Source organism: Eptesicus fuscus, chromosome 14 (assembly GCF_027574615.1).
Source record: "Eptesicus fuscus isolate TK198812 chromosome 14, DD_ASM_mEF_20220401, whole genome shotgun sequence".
Taxonomy (NCBI): domain Eukaryota; kingdom Metazoa; phylum Chordata; class Mammalia; order Chiroptera; family Vespertilionidae; genus Eptesicus; species Eptesicus fuscus.
In genome coordinates, this window is record NC_072486.1 from 6,598,733 (window position 1) to 6,611,828 (window position 13,096).

A 13,096-nucleotide genomic window follows, 5' to 3' on the forward strand; every position below is an offset into this window, starting at 1 on the left:
GAGTGCCACAATGATTGAGAATTTCTATCCAAAGAAGCTCCAACATCACTACTGACAATAACATAATAAATCTGAGACTTTGGCAACTGAATTCATGGGAATTCAACTCACAGTGAACAAGGCGGTCATTGTGTTCTTTCTCTGCAATGAACTGGTGGTCCGTGCATGCCTGGGGAGACCCACTGTGTTCTTACTAAACTCTTGTTAAAACTCTTACCATCTCACTCATAAAACATGGTCCCCAAAGTAAGAGCATACTTTGTAATTCCCTCTCTTTCCTCCTCTTTTCTTTATTATATTAAAAGGATTTTCACGGGCCAATGCTAGCTTTCATATTCTGAAGGGATAAATTATTCAACTTATCGATGCCTTTGTCTCTTGCTGTATTGTATACATATGTGTTGGCATGATTTTTTTTTTACTCTCTACATTAGTAAAATCTATTAAAACTAGATTACAGTAGTGACAGGCAAAAAAAAAAAATCCTAACAAGTTGTAATTGAAGAGATTGCTCTTCCAAAAGATATTTTAAATAAGCATCTTAGGAGATGAAATATGGAAGTGTGGGCTGGGGTTCATCTTTTCTGCAGCTGGGATGAGTTTCCTAATTCTCTTGCTGGAAACTGGGTAGAAACAACTGGCAGAGTCAGAAGGCTGGAGCCGAAGCACATATCCCATCCAGGGATGAGCAGCGGCCGCATTCCTTCCGCTGTATGAACAGCCTTCCAACTTTCCCTCCTCACCAGTGCGTGTTTTACTAACTTGTTCTTCATCCTTCAAACGTGTGACCTAGCTCCAGACCCCTAGTTTGGGGGATTTCCTTGAGGAGAGGGTGGGATATGGGGAGTTGTTCTTTTATTTCATGGTTGTTTTGTTTGTTCTGCTTTGTTTTGTTTTTAGGTTGTTATTGTTGCTTTTGTTGTTATCCATTAAAGAAGAGAGGAGGTGGGAAATCAATAGACATTACCAGAGAGGTTCTTAAAAATGGATGCTTTTCTGTTCAGTTTACATCAAAGGAAAAAAAATTTAAAAAATATATATTCTCCAGGTCCAAGTGTAGAACTCTTGATGACCCGGAAACAAAGTTAATAAAAAGCCACACTCACATGTGCTAATGCCTTTCAGGTGGGTCTGCTGTAACTCTTTCAGGTAAAGCTGATGACGCGAACAGATGGCAGAAAGGAAATATTTTTAAATTATCTGGCAAGTGCCAAGAGTGGGGTAGGGGAAGTGATGGGGTGGGAAGTGCTTTCTCAAGCTACCAAGTGTTGCTCAGAGCCCTGTGTACTACCCCGATGTTATCAGGAAAGCAGCTGCCACCAAATTCTACCCCAGTGACAGGCCACAGTGCTCCCTGCAGGTGATCCCGTCATGAAATGCTGAGTCCATAAACCACAGGGGCAAAATCATTCCTCCCATTTCCCCTTCCTCCAGCCGCAGGCTTGATTTAAGCTGTTACTCTGAAAAAAGTACCCTTTGATCATATGAGCTTATGAAATTGGAAAAAAGAAATGATGGAAGAAGAACCCTCAAAGGGTATTTTAAATACACAATCAATAGGTGATAAAAACAAAATATCCCTAAGGGGTAGTACAAAATGAGGGTGGTCGACCAGAGTGGAAAAGACTCTTGTCTGGAAACGCAATTGTCCCATGCAAAGGGCAGTGTCAACGCCAGTCGAATGCCCAGAGGAATACGGCTCTTCCCCAGGAAGCAGAGCCCGTGAGCTTCACGGCTCCAAGAAATTGTGCAGCTGGGTATGAAGGGAGCCACATAAATTACTTGAATCCTCGGATGGAAAAATTAATGAAACTGGAAAACTAAGTCCAAGGCCTAGAAGAGTTAGATTCACTAATCGAATTATGGTGCCTATGATGTATTATTATTTCCTTAGCAGCCTCATCCTTGTGCTCATTTTTACAATGTGGACTCCTTACAAAGAGCACACTTATTCCATAAGGTACCGCCAGCTGGGAACAGAGCGGTGTGGAACCTCCTAGCTGTTAGCAATCTTTGAGCATCCAGGATCCATGGGAGAACTGGGCTGTGCTTGACTAATAATTTCCATATCAGTAGAACCCACTGTGTTCAGCTGGCTGGCGCACAGATAGGCCAGGCGCTTCTAATTAGTGCTGTTGACTCATGTGTCACTGGTGCACATTTTACAGGGACCCACCAACTGCTGCCTCCTTTGAAGGAATGAGCCGAGGCCTCCATCTGAAGAGGGGCCTGTCATTTGCATCCGACAGCAGGTGGCTACATTTTCTGAGCAGGACTCATCCCTCGAAAGTTGAATGCATGGAGCGCTTCACATCTGCCACACTCAAGGTCAAGCATGGGAATCTTTCCCCCTTTATAGGATGTTGCAATACATTCATAATGAACGTGCTCTCACTGGAACCATGCTGTCCTCTCTAAATAAAAGCTCTCTGGGCTTCTCCTTGGCTTCCTGCCTTGTTTAGTTAGGCTGGCATTCCATAGGCTAAGTCAATTTATCAAACAGATATTTGGCTTGAATTGAAACACTTCACAGGGTTCTGGAGGTAGAGTAGAGCCAAACAGTCCCTCTAGCCCCTCAAAAGTGCCTGCCCCAGCCAATGTTTCCCTTGTGGATCTATATTATCTAAAGAAACCCGATTGATGCTTTTACTTTGTTAAATTCTCATCAATGCAAAAAGCAAGACATACCCTGATTTCCTCAAGTGTCACACTTAAACAAATAGCATAGGCCAGGAAGTTATGCAATCTGACACCCAATTAACAAACAGAATGAACTAACCAAAGGTAGCATGAAAGGAACCACATGTGACATAACAAACCGTGTAAACGAGCTGAGCTCATACTTTGGGGCCAATACTGAAGAACCGAATTCTGCTTCTAAGATGAACCCGGAAACACATATCTCTCTTAAGTAGCGCACCACAGACAAAAATTTGCACCTCATTGAACCCATAGGAGTAACCTAGCAACGGTGACCCTAGCAACCACTGCCGGAGATGTAGCTAACCCTTCCAACGGAAAGGCAGAGTCCAGTGGGCCTCAGGCAACATGGGCTGCTGTGAAAGGGCCTCAGGGTCAGCTCCACATGCCCAAGGCCAGGGGGAGAGCTCTCAGCAAGCATCCCAAGGGTCCTCCAGCAGGAACCAATGGTTCTAGCCATCAACCCGGTGAGCATCCTTCGCCAGGTTCAAGAACAGACAGGGCTGCTGGTCACATAGCCCTGCCCCGGCACTGCATCTGCACACCCACACACACTGCGGTTTCCTTTGGAGGACTCCCCCTTCTCGGACCGATGCTGACAAGGAAACACTCTCACAGATGTGAAACGGCACACTACTGACTCAGTTGGGAGGGACACTGACAATTCCAAGCTGGCCATCAGTGGCCTAAACTTAGCAACAAAACCCGAGAAGAGGTTATTTGGGGAGCAGGACTGCTAGACTGGGAATGAGGATGGAAAGGCACTGGGTGTCCGGGGATTGCAAGACTGGTGGGACTGGCGTGGGATTGCAAGGCGGAGGGTGTGCCATGTCTCCGGCTGTACAGGGGCACCTTCAAGATCTGCTGCCTGCAGCTGGGCCACTCCCCTGCCTCTGGGTTTCCCTGAGCAGAGGGGGAGCTGGGTCCTGAGCGCTCAGGCGATGCTGCTGTGCGGGTTGGAGGTGGAGGGACACAGACACCCGTGCTTCGGAAGCCCACCTGCTTTGGTCGTCACTTTCAGGAGGTAGCCGTCCAGGTCGATGTGGAAGTGCGGCGCCCGCCAGGGCAGCGCGATGCGCGAGCCGTTCCAGCGCACGGTCAGGTGCTGCTGGAGGCTCACGGTGCCCGCGCCCAGCACCAGGTCCACCGACTTGGTCCAGGAGAAGGAGCGGGTCCTGCGGGCGTCGTTCTTCACCAGCACCTGGAAGGGCGAGGCAGGGGAGGAGCAGTCTTTCGTCAAAACGTACTGACACGTCCCCTGAAAGTTAAATGTCCGTCCGTCAAAAGTGTTGTAGTGGGGATCTCCGAATACCGTGCAAACGCCGGGCTCTGCGGATGGGTGAGAGACAAAAGCAGGGTCACAAACCGAGCGCAGGACTCAAGGGGAAATCGGGGGTCCCTGCAGGAAACCTGGAAGGGGCACCCGCCGGGTAAGGGAGGGCCTAATAGAGATGCTCTAAGCAACACCAACTTAACACCAAATGAAGTTCGGTTGGTTGGTGGTTTTAAAAGTCTGTGCCAAACCTCATAGGGCATGGCATGTTCCTGGTGCTTTTATACTTAAAAGTCATTTATAACACTTCTGAATTGTTAAGGCATCTCTGTTTTGGAGCTTTGATATGCATCTGTGTTCTTAATGTAAGGGATGGAGAAATGGAACTAAGATAATTTTGTAAATAGAACTGGTCTAATTTTATAACTCATATAAACAAGAACAAAGATAAATAAGAGGCAGCAAAATAAATGACAATATACCAACACACAGTGTTATCTCCATCTAACTAATTAAAATATTTGTAAACATGTTAGTCTAAATGTTACTCATGGTTTTAAACTAAAGCAGTACATTCAACACATATATTTACTAAGGACAAATAAATAGAATTGCCAGATACATGCTCAATACCAAAAGGAACTAAGTTCTGATAAAGTTAAGAGTCTCTATGTGTTTTACAGAAATACAAGGTTCCTATATTTTGATCTGAGTTAGATAAAAATAAAAAAAGTCGTAAAACCCATCATTTAGTAAATTTAAGTAATTCCAATGAGTTCACCACTTCAAAATACCTTTCATTCAAATACTTACGAGACCCAAGTAGAGTTTGACATTTGGAGCATCTCAAAGATTTTTTTATAGAAAATTAAATATTATTTTTTAAAACAAAATTTGACATTGATCTGTTCCCCATCTAAAGCTATTTTATCTGTTTTGAAGGAGGCTTGTACAACAAGGAAATGAGGAATTCATTGAGAGAAATTAGCCCAAATGATGAAAGAACTATAACAAGAAGTACAATTTCCAGTCAACACCAGAACAGGTCAAAACTAACAGAGTCTCTCCCTGGCATAAACATGACGCTTTCTGGTTAACAGGGAGCAAGGCAGGTCTCCTGGGGACTCCCTGAGCGACATCAGGATAATTATAACTTACAGTTGATACTACCATGTGCCACACAAGGGCCTGACCACCTGATGCACCAAACTCAAGAGAAGGGCTTCTTTCAAGCTCTTAACTCCATACTCAGCAAGAAAACCCGAAACCCAGCAAGGCTTTGAGGTTGTAATGGATGGATCTCAGTTTGGAAAGGCCAGCGCATTACTGGGTTCGAAATTCTCCTCTGGAGAAACTCTCTCTCGCTGTGCGCAGGCTCTGGGAACGCCCGCCCGCTGCCCAGAGTCCACAGTGTCATCTTCTCCTGAACAGGAAGCAACCACGGCTTCTCCTGGTGTCCCGACAACAGTTGCATCAAAATGATCATGAACAAAAAACAGTAACAGCTGCCATTTTCTGAGAATTCTGTACATGCCCTATGTTCTCTATGCCTGCTAATCATGAATACACTACAGGAAAGCAGTATTTCTATGGTCTCCTAACATTAAACCAACAGCTGAGCACTTGGTAGCAAATCCATTAAGTGAATTATTATCTGGTCATTGAAAAGTGTGTAAATAATGTTCATGATTGAAAAAAATACTTATCACATAGTAAGTGGGAAATGGGAAACAAAGTTCTATCTTCTTAAAAATATATATTTTTATTGATTTCAGAGAGGAAGCGAGAGGGAGAGAGAAACATCAATGATGAGAGAGAATCATTGATAGGCTGTCTTCTGCACGCCCTACTAGTATGTTGGGGATTGAGCCTGCAACCTGGGAATGTGCCAATACTGGGAATCAAACCGTAACCTCCTGGTTCATAGGTTAATGCTCAAACTACTGAGCCACATCAGCTGGGCCAAAGTTCTATCTTAACTGTCTTAGAATAAATACAGAAACACACACACCGAAATTGTGAACAGTGGTTATTTCTTGGTGACAGTATCATGAGTGATACTTTTTCTTTCTTCCTTATGCCTTTCTGATTTTGTTTTAGTTATATATATTTTTGAAGAGTCAAAATATGGGTACCTGTAGATACAGCCAATTATGTGACCAAGAAAATCCTCAAAAAAGAAACAGAATATATACTGTGTCTAGTGGCCCTGGGGGAGCTCGAGCTGACTCAGAGCTGGGCAGAGAGCGATGAGGACATGGGAGACAGAAAAGGGAGGCCATGTGTGAGCAGGGCTGTCAGGAAAGCGATTTTTCAAGAGGCTCTAACTTGAGGAAGAGAAGGGTTTGGAGATCAGGATGATTTTTCTGGATAACAGCAATATGGAAGGGGCCAACAAAATGTTATGACCACAAAGATGCCTGAGAATTATGTGTCGCATTTGGGGACATTTGTAGCATGAGCTAAAATAATTTGGAAGCCTTGGCCCTCTTTCCTGGCACCTCACAGTCCCTATGCCAGGTCTTGCAGGGACAGCAAACACGTACACTGAAGAATGACTGAAAGTGAGAAGCCCTGGATCACATAAGTCTGCCCGGCTGAGAAGGAATAGGCTATGGAGGCTCTTAGGACATACACGAACATTGTATTCTCATCGAGTTTTCTTCCAGCAGACACAGTGGAATGAGCTGCAATCCAGGGTGTCCAGAAGTCTGGTCACACTTTCTGGAAAGCTCAGGGTGATAGCTGGAGCTAAATAAGCAGACCCTTCTACAACTAACCTTGAATATGTGTAAGTCAGAGGAAGAAAAGGAAAATGTGAGTTTACTCTTGGTACTTTTAAGTCAAATCATTAGATGTTGTTTTTATTTTGGTTTGTTTTCAATATATGTATACAAGGGTCTAGGCAAAGGGGGAAAAAAAGATTAAAAGTATATAAATCCGAATATAAAGAGTGTCATTGTTTCTCTTAGGTTATGGAATTATAGGTGACATTTATTTTCTTTGCTCGTTTATGTGTATTTACATTATCTTATACATCTACATTCATGATTTAAAATGACTATGTACACTTTTGGAATAAGAATATTTGCTTTAAAAATTAAAAATGTTAGATTAAAACATATTACTTTGCTGTTAGATACTTTAATAAGATTGCTATGAGAATTAAGAAAGTCGACTACTTCTGAAAACATCATTCCAATGATTTTCTTTAACGTCATCAAGTACATTTATTTCTGTCCTGGGTGTATTTATTCTAATGAAATGCCTTCCTTCTGAGGGTAGTGATTATTCTCAAAACATCCATCAAAGAAAATTAAGGGGAAATTATACAACTCCATGCTATGAGGAAGAAAATAAGAGAAATTGGGTAGACTCCAAACCTCTTCCCCCAAAACACACAAAAAAAACAAACAAACAAAAACAGAAAAGCATAAGGAAGAAAAAAAAAAACCTATCATTCATGGTTCTGCCATCGAGAAATAACGACTGTTTACAACGGGGGGAGGGGAGAGAGGAGTGTGTTTTTGTGTATTTTAACATAGTTAAGATTATCCTGTACATGAAATTTTACTTCCTCTTCACTGAACATGTCACAAGATTTCCCCAGTCATTACAATCACTTTGAAAACATAGAAAGTGATTTTCATTGTCTGTCCATTATTTCTGCAAAGAGAAAATTTTCTCCAACTCATCCTACCACACACCACCGCGGATCAGTACATTTCCAGAGAAGTGTTCTAACCACAAGAAAATCTATCAAATTAAAAAAAAAAAAAAAAAAAAGGCTTTCAGCTTCCCTCACACAAATTGCAGGGAAACTGGCCATGTCGGACTCCAGGGTCCCTGGGTCATGCAGGGGCTCCTGGGAACCCCAGGTGGGGAAGAGTCGTCACGATGATGTCAAATTTGAGTCAAGAACCAGGAAAGGGTGGGATTGGAAACACTGATCTTAACACAGTCCCCGTGTTATGGGTCTCGGCTCCTCCTAAACAGGCTGTGTGTGACCTGAACTTTTACGCGCTCTGGACTAGCTCAGGTGTGCCCCTGTGGGGACCAGAGGGCCAACAGATGCCCCGCCAAAGATCACGTGCATCCCTACAAGTTTTACATCCCTGGCTTCTTACAAGAACTTAATTTAACTTTACTGTGTGAATGTGGGGAGACAGGGATCGTGGCTCTCTTTCCACCAATCTATAATCCACCAGGTATAGTTACACATCTACATATAAAATCTAATTTTTAAAAAAGCCAAAACTGATATTTAGTAGGTGCCTAAAACCAATATTTAAAGAAAAGGTTAAGTAGGGATATTGTTAAGAATGTAAATTTCTTTTCACATATTTTCTAGAACCCCAGATACTCACCAACTTCAAACGGAAGAGCAAAGGAAAGCATTCCTACCTTCAAGTTCTAATCTAAGATAAATCGAACCCCTAAAGCCACGGCTGACATCCTAGGGCCTCCCAACTGAGCGCCCCCCTTCCCTACCCCCCTCCTTCGCTCCACAGTGGCCTGTGTCTGCCCCATACCTGACACTGCCCAGCACAGGATCCTTCAGTTTTCAGCTGCAACTTCATGAATGCCCCACTTCCCTTCCCTCCAAATCTCTAAAGTGGGACTGACACATGGCTCTGAGATTCTGGGATGGTCTTCATTTCAAATACTCTATCCTATGGACACATTATGTTTTTAAGTTTGGGGGTTGAAAATATGGCCACCAAATCCATAGCATGATTATGATCATCAATTTCTACCCTAGCTTATAATTCCTTAAACTCTATATAAATTAGATCTGATGTATATTTTGTGTAATTTCTCAGTGGCTGGCATGCTGCCCTGCTGCCCCATATATTAGAACTCTCTCTCTCTCTCTCTCTCTCTCTCTCTCTCTCTCTCTCTCTCTCTGATTCCTCTTTGCACTATTCACAACAATGCCCGGTACAATACATATTAAGTATCAATAAATATTAGCTGAATGAATGAGCTAATTAATTAAAGAATATATTTTAGTGGAAAAAAATAAACTGCCCCCACTGAGCTTCCTAAAATAGGTTAAGTATAATGACTGGCATATAGAATTTTGCTTAATTAATTAATTAACTGACCAATGCTCTCAGGACAAGGACTTAAGGCTGCAACCGGAATGAAGGGTGCTGACCAGCTGACCTGGAGATGGGGAGATGGTCCTGGATCATCCAGGCCAAAGCAGTGTTATCACGGGGGTCCTTACAGGTGCAAGAGGAAGGCAGGCGAGTGTCATGCGAGGCAGCGTGAGGAGGACTCAACTCGCCATGGCTGGCTTTGGAGATGGAAGGAGGCCTCAAATCAAGACATGCGGGCGACCCCTAGAAGCTGGACAGGGAAGGAAACAGATTCTACCCAGCAGCCTCCAGAAGACGGGCAGTCCAGCCAACACTTGGACTTTGGCCCATTCAGATCGATTTCAGACTCCTGGCCTCCAGAACTTGTAGGATAATAGGTGTGTATTGTTTCACCACCAAGTTTGTGGTACTTTATTACGGCAGCAATAGGAACCTAATAAACTTAGCAAAACCAAGGCAACTAGTCTAAAGTGACTAGTTTATGCCGGGTACCATCGCCACCATCTCTAATCCTCCCTGCTTTTCTACACGTTGTATATTATTACCCTAACTTCTTAGCCATGAATTTGGAGAGGTTGCCATGTTGCCCATGGTCACTCGGCCAATAGCAGTCAAGACAGAGTCCAACCCAGTCTCTTCCCTACCATGACCTGAAGCTTCCAATACCATAGCATCCTGTGCAGTTGTTGTTAACTAGTTGGGATCACAGAGCTCTTTGGGGGTTTGAAGAAGTGTGTGGACACTCTTCCCTCCAAATGCACGAGTATATCTGCTCAAATGTTGAGCTTCATGAACACTCTGTCCTGAGACTGATCAGTAACCTCCTAAGAGAGCATGAACTTCAGTTAACGAATGCCTATCTAGAAGTTAATTAGAAACTATGTTCTATGGCTTTCATATTTAATGTACTTATAGTTCATCTCCCCAGCTACAGTAGAAGTTCCAAAACTCAGGGTCTGCATCAGTTTCTTATCCATGCCCTTCAGGGCACCTTCCAGAATGCTGGAAACTCACCAAGTGTTAATATAAACTTGCTCTAGAACATGCATTTTTGCCACTCTCATCATCCAAGCTCTGACCTTAAGCTAGATACTGCCATTTATCAATTAAGAGAGATGTGTACCTGAGCTGAAGAGATGAGCTTCACACCTCCACCTAGACCTAGCTTCCAACTTGAAAGCCACATTGGAGCTCTGCAAACACGCCCTGCTTTGAAAAAGGCTCTGGGTTTGAATCCCAGTCTTACTGCTTAATGAATACAAAACCAGGACCGACTACCTACAAACCTCAATTTATTCACCTATAATATGGGTCTAAGAACAACTACCTGGAAGGGTGGTTATAATGATAAGGGTAGCACTGCCAGAGTGCTGAGAACATAATAGATGCTCAGGGAATAGTCATTGTTAGATTTATTCTTATAAATTCTATGCAAACCCAGCAAATAGATATTTGCTACTGGCTAAAATAGAGCTGGGCAAGTACATGTAAAGGTAGATTTGTTGACATTTTGAGTCCATCTATAAGATGCAGATTGGGGGCTAGAATGGAGTGAGCCTTCTAGGGCAAAAGAAGACTGTGAATAAGTCTTAGACACGGAAAAGCTCACAACCAGCACAAGAAGATCCAGAGAGCAATCTGACCAGAGTGGGGAGTTGCTTCAGAGATGTGAGAACCCGCGCTGTCTAAATAAATGGGCCTGAGATTAATTGCCAGCCGAGAAGTTTAAATATATTCCAAAGGACCAACAGTTCTTAACGTGTTTCCTCCGAGACATCAATCCTGCCCGTGGCTCTGCCAAAATAAGTAGAAATAAACAAAAGCTCTGGATCTCCAATGCGTCCGAGGCTCCCTCCTCTCCAACACCCTCCTGAAAGTTTACCCCGCTCGCCGCAATAAAGGCTCTGAGAATTCTCTAGCAAGAAAACGTATTTCAGTTTACTTGACCCAGCACTTCCCGAATGTATTTAATCACAGAGTCTTGTTTTGAAAACATTACTCATGACTATCCCTCAGCACCAGCGTTTTATAAAACAAACTTTGGGAGACTGTGCAAGAGACCAGCGCAGGAAGCTGGTGCCGGTTCTCAGGGAAGCCAAGTATGGGTTCTGACAGGCTATGCAGAAGGGAAGGACTGCTGGAGAAAAGGCAGAAATTAGTTGCTGGCGGTAGGAAGAAGGTGTGACTGCCGTGGAAATGGGAAGAAAATGATTTATTAGAAAAACAAGACAAAGAGCCGATCTACAGACTTGATGACTGATTTGCAACATGGGATAGAAATGCCAAAAGTCTGAGAAATAACACTGAGGCTCACAACCTGTGCAGCTGGGATAATGGAGGTGCCAGGACCCAGTCAATAGTCAGGGATTGGAAACAGCCATTCAACCCTCCATCCAACTCCCCACACAGATAGATCATCTGGAAAATCAAAGGTAGCAATGGTTAATACAATCCAAATGCAGTACTCAAAGAAGAATGTGGTCTCCAAAATAATTAAGAGCTAACATCTGCTGAAATAGCATCTTATCAAGAAGTCATATCTTAGGGACCTCGAAGTTTGGATCATCTGAACCAAGAAGGAGAGAGTACCTTCGGGAGGGGTGCCGGGGAGGCAGGGCTGGGAGCTTATAGGATGAAAGGGGAGAAATCAAAGCAGGAGATGTGAGCACCGAGAAGAGAAAGAAAGGACAGGGTGGAGACATGGAGTATTGCTGGGGCCCCTGGTAAGGAGAACGAATGGTAACATCTATGAATATGAACTTCACACCAAAGGGAACTGTGGAGTGCAGCTCAGGAGTCAGTTCTCCAAACTCCTAGGAAGGTTAGAACTCGAGAGTTGTAATCCAAGAGCCTGAAGATGTTAAGTGACCTCATAAACATCGATAGCTTTAAAAGGTGAGCAAATACAACTGCTTTCAAATAGTCCCCAGTCATGGAGAGAGAAAGACATTGGCAAACTTCATATACCTTTGAAGGCAGACCTCCAAAACGAATAAAAATGCAGTTCATGGAGGACATAAAACAGTGCTTAAAGGTGTGGGCTCCGGAGTCTCCTGGGCCAGGGGATTGCCGTTTAATTTATCAGACCCACCTTTGTACAATGGGGATAACAATAGCTTGTACTTCATGGATCACTGTGGGGATTAACTGACAGATGCACAGGGAGTGTTTATCACATGGCCTGACACAGACCTCCAAGTAATAAATCAGTGCTGGTACTAGATTCAATGGCGTGCCAGCAGAAGTAGCAATTGTTGTGCTTAACTTTGCTCATAGATGTAACCTCCAGAGAAGAATAAACCTGCCTCAGCTTGGCATGCAGTCAAGGGTGATTATTATACACTAGAGGCCTGGTGCACAAAATTCACACACTCAGGAGGGAGGGAGGGAGGGAGTCCCTCAGCTGGGATTGAGAGAAGGCACAGGCCAGGCCAAAGGACTACTGGTGCACAATCGGGGCTGGGGAGGGATGCGGGAGGTTGGCCATCTGGGGAAGGACCATAGGAGGGCTCCAGGACATGTCCACTCAGTCCCTATGGGCCAGACCCCAGCAGCAAGCTAACCTACCGGTTGGAGTGTCTGCCTCCTGGTGGTCAGTGCACTCATAACAAATGGTTGAGCAACCTTAGCACGTCATTAGCATATTACCCTTTGATTGGCTGAATGGCCGACCGGATGACGGCACACTTAGCATATTAGGCTTTTATTATATAGGATAATGTGGGATCTATTGCCCACACAGTGCGCTTCTCAGTGTCAGAGTTTGGGGGATATGTCCTTACTGTGTGTTCTCACTTCACTGTATTTTAGGTGGACCTCGGTTCAGGGGTTTTAGTCACCAGCTCCTTCAGTCAAAACTGGGTTCCTGCATCTTTCTTAAGATTCAAGATGGCGGCCTTGCCCAAAATGCATCAGGTGTCTAATAATGAATTTATAGATCTCTTTATGTACAAAAATTAGGCAGGAAAGTCACTTGTAATTGAAATATTTGATAATGGTCCATCTATATGAAAAAATA

At 43.8% G+C, this 13,096-nt stretch overlaps 1 protein-coding gene across 2 annotated transcripts in view; it reads right to left on the bottom strand.

The window, feature by feature from the left end:
* BMPER (BMP binding endothelial regulator) overlaps window positions 1-13,096 on the bottom strand; it is a 201,582-nt gene that overhangs the window by 57,468 nt on the left and 131,018 nt on the right. The window contains exon 12 of one of the 2 annotated variants that reach the window (XM_054726133.1): window positions 3,700-4,029. The exons of the other annotated variant lie outside the window; for it this stretch is intronic. Within the exon in view, the coding sequence (XP_054582108.1) occupies window positions 3,700-4,029 (330 nt within the window). The remainder of the gene's footprint in view (window positions 1-3,699; window positions 4,030-13,096) is intronic. 2 annotated transcript variants of the gene reach the window in all.